We start from the raw sequence: 7,271 nt of genomic DNA on the forward strand, positions 1-7,271 counted from the left end.
AAAAGTCGATGAAATTTTGCAACTGATGGAGCACGACCCGCACGTAAGCTGCGAGGAGTAAGGGAGGCACTACACATCAACCCCATGTCAGTTTGGAATCATTTGAAAAGAAGAACACGCAATGGGATTTTATATGAGCTATTAATCTATTCGGTTGTCATATTCAGCAGTAGGAGAAGCCTGAGCGATAATGACATCACGGCAGTGAAATGTCTCGGTAAGAATCTTTGAAAAATTTAGCAATATTTGATAAATTTTACTACTTCTCGTTTGAAGTTCCAAGCGGGAGCAAGCCCCATGAAAATCTTTCTTTCAGAATTGGTGCTGATCGAGAATGTATGTAGACAGATATGCGGTCTCTAAAACTTGCTTCTGAGTTTTGCAAACGTTTTGACGAGCTGAATATGCGCTCATCGTTCTGTAGTGGTCGTAAAAAAAAAAAAAAAAACAAAATCAAACTCATTGTAGTATAATTGACGTCTTAACTATCTCATATAAAAATGTTTAAATGAAATTTAAATTTAAACTTTTTTCCTGTTAATCTGTTATTTTATGTACATCCGTTTCAAGATCAATTAATCTTTTACAATAACTACATCTAGCGAATTAAAACAGATGACTGCAAAAGCATGAACATATGTTCAAAGTTGACAGTAAAATTTCACAATAAAAACAAAACACACATGTTAAACATTACGAGACCAACAGCAACAACAACAAGAACAAACACAATACTTAAATACAGTGACACATGGAATTTTTCTATTAATATAAAGTAAACTTTATTCAATATATTTTTTGTTTTGGTTATTTGATCGTTTATATTTTGTTAATTATATAAAATGGAAGTTGAATTTAGTAAAGAAGAGTTCTTTTTACCCGAAATCAAATACGAATGTAAGTACTAAGGCACAATTAAAAGTTATTAATTCTCAATTTGATAGCCAATTGTTCGTCTTTTTCTATTAATGCAGATTTGGATCATACCGCCGATGTACAGTAAGTCTATCAATCTTCGTCTCGTTTATGTTAAATATTTGGAATAATTGTTTCATGAAATCTCCATTTAAGATTACATGCTTGGGGAGAGTCACTACTCGAAACATTTGAGCAATGCGGAATGGCGATGTTCGGTTACATGACAGAATTGGATTATGTTACTGTTACTAATTGTTATCAAATTGAAGCGAAAGCCGATGATGTGGAAGGCTTACTATTTCATTTCTTGGATGAATTGTTATTTTTATTTTCGGCTGAGCCATTTTTAATATGCAAACGATTGGAAATTACAAAATTTGATATGGAAACATTTGAAATTGAGTGTCGCTGTTACGGCGAGCCATTCGATTTGGATAAACATCCGCAAGGTACCGAAGTGAAAGCCATAACGTATTCAGCCATGCAAATTGTCCAAGAACCTGAAAGAAATCATTACGAAGTATTCGTTATAATCGATATTTAATTAGTGAATATTTTAAGAAAATTTAAAAGCTTCAAAAAGCATCGACTTTTGTAAATATATAAAAAATATATATAAAGTATAATGACAACTAAAGTATTAATATTAGACGATATGAAATTTTGTGATAAAGTCTTATCTTCAATTTAAAACAAATTCTTTCTTTTAATATGTTTTTAAATTTTCTTAAAAATTTTACAAACATTTCCCAAACCAAAACGGAAAAGAGAGAAGAGAAATGGGTTACACCAATAACTTCGGATAATCCGATCTATTTGCTTCCGAATGGCCTAGACCAGGCAATTGTAATTGAAAGTTCGTTACGAAACCGTTTTTGATATCACAACACTTCGACTATTCGACTATTGTCTTGGAAGAAAACAAGCACAGGTTGGCATACTTATTTAAGCTTGCAGTTCTAATCCAGGCGAGAAGACAAGGTGTTAGATTTAGTCAACTCATATCATGCGTCGTAAATTGGGAATTTGGGAATATTTTTAATATCTTTAAGATCAGTTTATCGGTAATCTTGAGGCCGCTGCAGGAAGGGCTGTAATCATAACCTTCGTGTTAAGTTAAATCTGGCCGCCAATGGAATATGAATGCCTGTGTGACTTCTTATCACTTAACTTGTGCGTATGTTACTGTAAAGCCGACGCAAGCTCACTGGTCACAATAGAACGATTCCCTAGCGCTTGCGATAACCGGCCCTAGATCTCTATATTGAAAGGGTACAGCAATTGCAGAAGGTACATCTTCTACAGAGGCCATTATAAGATTGATATTAGTATAAGATAGAATTTTTTTGGTTATTGTGACATTGCATTAATCGATTTTTGTATATCCTGAATGTTGTTTAAACGATTGATCACTCAGGGGATATCTCCTATTAGTGTAACAAAATGAAAAAGTCAAGAAAGCTGAGGTGGCCGCAGCCTGGTAAGTAAGCATTACGTCTTCGCCTACTGAACCGTTACTATAGCTACGACCAAAGACAATTCTACCGCTCTGAGAATTGAATCCGCGATTACCGACTTGTCAGCCATCAAATTGAGTTTGAAAAGCACAAGTGAAAGTTCTGGAGGTTTTATTAGCGACTGGGTATAGTTTTATGTTACTTTTGTTATAGCAACAGTGTCCTTAGAGGCATTACGGCTATCTTCGACAGACTTACGACGATTTTGCCATAGCGTTAGTGTTTAAAAAGGCATCTTAAACGAAACCAATGTAGCTTATGCAGACATGATAGCTATATGACAATCGTATCGTTCACCAAGTGTGGCAGTTACCTTCAAGTCGGGTTGGAAAAATCAAGGCATTCGTACCTAATTAAGCCACCGTGGAGGCTTTTAGAGAATTGGCTCCGTCTTATGATATTTTGGTGACAATGATAGCTTTGCGTACGTATTACGGCGAGCTCTCAGTACGGGCTCGAAAGGGCACGAAGGATTGACGTGGCCTTACCATGAAGGCATCTTGCGCAGTGGTTATCCACAGACCTGGCTAAACAAGGCGCAGCGTTTGGGAAGGGCGCGGTTTAGGTAGAGATTATCAAGGCACAGCAAGCATTTAGTTCTTTTATGCTTCATTGTTCATCCTATGCTTTTCGTCGCACTTTTACTTCCATGATGAGTTCAATGATGCATATAAAATTTCTCGTCCCATATAATTACCTAAGTGTCTTCAATTAGTGAACAGAGATTGTTGCATATAAGCTGTAGAGCACAGAGAATGAGTTGTGGATTTAACAGTTTCCAGCATATTCCGAAAATCGGTTGTACCTTGTGTAAAAATCGATAGACAAATTTGTTTTAATCGTAAGTTTTTTAAGGTTCTTCTGAGTAAAATATTTGATGGCGTTTCCCATAAAGAGGGGTAAATTTACATCGTCGAATTTTTTATGGGTTGAATACATTGGATAGTTAATTCTTAATGGCAAAGCATCATTCAATTTTTCTCCATTTTTGGTGGACTATAAATCATTCCATTTTGATAGACTATCAAGCTGATAAATCCTTATGGTTTCTTTATGGATTATTTGAAATGCGTGCCGGTAAGCCCATGAAATATTTGTCTCTCTTGGCCCACGTTATAAGCGAATGGAATTAGCCATATTTCTTTATATATTCGTCTGGCAAAATAATTGTTAGCTTTTGCCTGGAAGAACGAATTTTTTCTCGTCGGGTTAAGTTGGAGTCGGAGCTAGTCAAATAAGAGACCATACAGTCGAAATAATTCAAATATGGATTTGTCTTGCCCACAATTGATTGAAAGTATGGTTATAAATCGCATCTGAGCGGTATCAAGAATGATGTGTATTGGCTGAACAAATCTTAAGCTAATATATATCACGTTCTGGTGATTACAAAAATATTCATGAGAAAAATTTGCTACATATTATCAATGTAAAGCAAACTTTAAAAAATTCTATCTATCATTGATAAAAAACACATCATAATCTGCGAGCGGTTAGCATCCTAGCCTGCCTCTTAAAGTTGCGGAATATATCATGAAGGAACAACTTGATTCATTTTTGAATAACAGTATTGTCCTGTATGACGGCCAGTTCGGTTTTCGACCCGGACTTGAACTTCGACGAAAGTTTGAAAGTTTCCAATCTCCGTCACGGAGTCCATGAGGGATAACATCATTGTTGTTTGTAGCTGCGTTCTTGTCGCTCTCGATCTAAGAAAAACATTTGACAGAGTCCCATATACTAAGCTTAATAAGAAATTGTATGATAAACACAACTTTTCTTGGAGTGCTCGTAAGCTTATGTAGTCGTATCGTATTTCGAATCGTAAACACTGCGTTTCCTTGAATGATTCTAAAACTTCCCTAACTGTGATTATGCCTGGTGTACCGTAAGGTTCCATTTCGGATTCCCTACTGTTTAATCTCTTCGTAAATGATCTTGGGGATTTGGATGGTAACGACCGCGGTTTTTTTGCCTATGCAGATGACATCTTTCGGCTTTATAGAGATAATACAAATAATTTGTATTCGTTCGAAAACAATATTAACTGTAGTAGTTGTTAACTGCTGGGTGATAGATAATATGCGTTGCATTAACTTCAGTACGACTAAAAGCCTATTCTTCAATTCTCCCTGTGCTGGGTCATTCAATCTAAGTATTCCATTGGCTTAGTAGATTCCATCCAATGTGTTGAGGTAGCCCTTTATCGCAAACTCAACCTTGGCTCCCACGTTGACAATTTCTGTGCTAAATTTTGTCTTACTCTCCAAAAACTGTACAAACTTAACCTACATCTGCACCTATAGGTTAAAAAACATACTATTAGGCAATCTCTCCTCGAGACGCATGTTGGATTGTATTGTATTGAAGACCTTTCTGGGTGCCCAAAGGATTATTTAGATAGGGTTGAAAGTATAACATATTTTGTTTACATAGTGTCAAAGTTAGAGGCCATATCACCTGCTTCATTTAAGCTGTGTGAAAATTCTCCTTTCACGATTCTCTCAAAATCACATTGCTCAACTACCTTTACAAAATCGCTTAAACTCGATCCCCAAGCCTTTTCAACGATTGCCGTGATCAGCTAAACGATCTTTTACTGTTCGTGTTTCTAGACTGAGTCCGAAAACCTTCGATGATACTTTGAATACTTTTAGAAGAAACTTGACCGCACTCTTGATGGTAGGAATTGATGATTATGCAGTTTATGGGGCAAGATGATTACATTAGCACCCATTTAGCTACACATGCATAATCACTTATGTCATAGCGTCTTTTTGCGCATCTAATGTATCTATGTAACTAGGTAAAAGGCCTAAGGTAGTTATTTAATAAATAAATAAATGAAACTGAAAATGAAATGAAATGAAAGAATCGTACAATGATCTCATACAAATAACTCAATTCTTTTCGAGATGCAATCATTGATCATTTATGCGTGTACGCAAAACTATATATTTACATATGCATATATACCATGTGTTTGTTTTACTTCCATTTGTGGGAAATGCATATAAACTCAGCTCTCAAGCTAAGTTTTTGATTGAATACACACACAAAAAAAAAAAAAAATTTCGGATAAATTGCATTTAATAATAAAAAAAAAAAGAAAAAAAGTGAAATGTTTTCTTTAAGGATACCTAACATCGTTGGTATAATTTTTTCGTTTCAGTTTTGGTTACCTTTATATACATACTATACATACAGTCTCATACCTAGCGTGGCTTCTCTTTTCATTTAATGGAGATCATTTTCCACCCCTTTGCCTTTTCATGAAATGGTTTACAATTTAAACAATCTCTTCTTTTTTTTTCAAAATTCTTGCAAATTTTTGTGGTTCCTTTTAAATTCGTTTTATTTATTTATTTTTTTTAAATTTTTTTTAATTTTTGCAGTTTGACAGGTTTTAACAAAGAAGAATATTTGCACTTAATTTAAATGGTTTTAAAAAAGAAATCTTTACCCCATTAAAAAGGCGTTGCTGAAGGATAATTTTTAAGTTTATTAGGGAAAGAAGCGCGAAAGCAATGAACTAAATAATTATTGCGTTTACTGTCGAACAAAAGAAAAATTTGCTTTCAATCGGATCAGATGCAAGAAATGTGTTTTGCAAATTTTCTATTTAAGGTAAATATTAGGTGTTTGCATGTATTTTGATCAGCGACATCAATTAGTGAAAATGATTAGGTAATGCGAAGTATCAATGTGTGAAACAGGTTAATTTAGAGGATTAAAACAACAGTTTTTCATTTTGTATTATTGCGTTATTCCATAGGCATATAGGCATGAATGGAACGCTCAAAATTGCATTTTCGACATTCTTTATACTCCTGTTTAATTTGATAGCCGAAGCCCGGCTAACATTTTTAGAAGCTTAGGGTGATGCTGCTCCATCATATCCCAATTATTTTAGTTTCAAAAGCCTAAAAATGGTGATTTTGATGTCCATGACAAAGAACGCCTTGTAGACCTTAAAAATTTCAAAGACAATAAATTGCAAAACGAAAGTCCAGCTCAAACTGTCAAAGAATTTGCGAACAGCTTAGTATTTGGTAAATCAATTGTTTGCTTCTAAACGCGATGGGAAAGATCGGAAAGAAGAGAAAATGATTGCTATATGAATTGACTGATAATGCCACTTCGAACCGTTTCAACACTGCGGTTTCTTTGCTTGCCAGGCAAAAAAAGAGGGTTTTCTGTAGCGTATTATGACTGAAGATGAAAACTTTATCTATTACGGCTATCCCAAGAGCAAAAAGGCATAGATCGGTCCAGCAGAGCCATCCACATCATCCCCGATTCATAAAGCTTTGCTCTGCATATGCTAGCATCATAAAGCTGTAGCATGTTACGAGCTCCTCAAACCACCTCGAAAGTAACTGAATGACGCATTGCTGCAAAAAAGATCGCCAATAGCGGTTAGCAGACGCAAAGTCATCCTTTTCCATGACAGCGCTCGTTCACATATTGTAATAGCTGTCAAGGATGCACTGTTGTAACTCGAATGGGCAGGTCAGCCGCAACAACCGTTCTCGACAGACATAGCACCTTCTGATTGGCACTTCTTTAGATCGGTGCGACATGGCTTGGCTTGGCATGCGGTTTCAAAATGCTGCGGAATTGCGAAAATGGATCGATCGCTGACTAAACTTTAACCTGCTTTCAAAGCGGTGATACAAGTTGTACAAAATGATTGGTTAATATATATTATATCAACTTGCCTCAAGTGTTGAAATGATTGCAATACTTGCAAGCACCTATTAATTACATGTCTTTCAAGGCAAGAAGAAAGAATTTTAGATTAGCTTTGACTTTGGTAGATGAGGGTCACCTACT

General features: G+C 35.5%; 1 protein-coding gene across 1 annotated transcript; it reads left to right on the forward strand.

Moving 5' to 3' along the window:
* The first annotated feature begins 805 nt into the window (after window positions 1-805).
* Window positions 806-1,539, forward strand: LOC119638397 (protein archease-like). Its single transcript, XM_038035160.1, has 3 exons — window positions 806-897; window positions 975-999; window positions 1,072-1,539. The coding sequence occupies exons 1-3, from the start codon at window positions 843-845 to the stop codon at window positions 1,460-1,462; spliced, it is 471 nt and encodes a 156-aa protein (XP_037891088.1). The 5' UTR covers window positions 806-842; the 3' UTR covers window positions 1,463-1,539.
* Window positions 1,540-7,271: the final 5,732 nt, after the last annotated feature.

Source organism: Glossina fuscipes, unplaced genomic scaffold (assembly GCF_014805625.2).
Source record: "Glossina fuscipes isolate IAEA_lab_2018 unplaced genomic scaffold, Yale_Gfus_2 88, whole genome shotgun sequence".
Taxonomy (NCBI): Eukaryota; Metazoa; Arthropoda; class Insecta; order Diptera; family Glossinidae; genus Glossina; species Glossina fuscipes.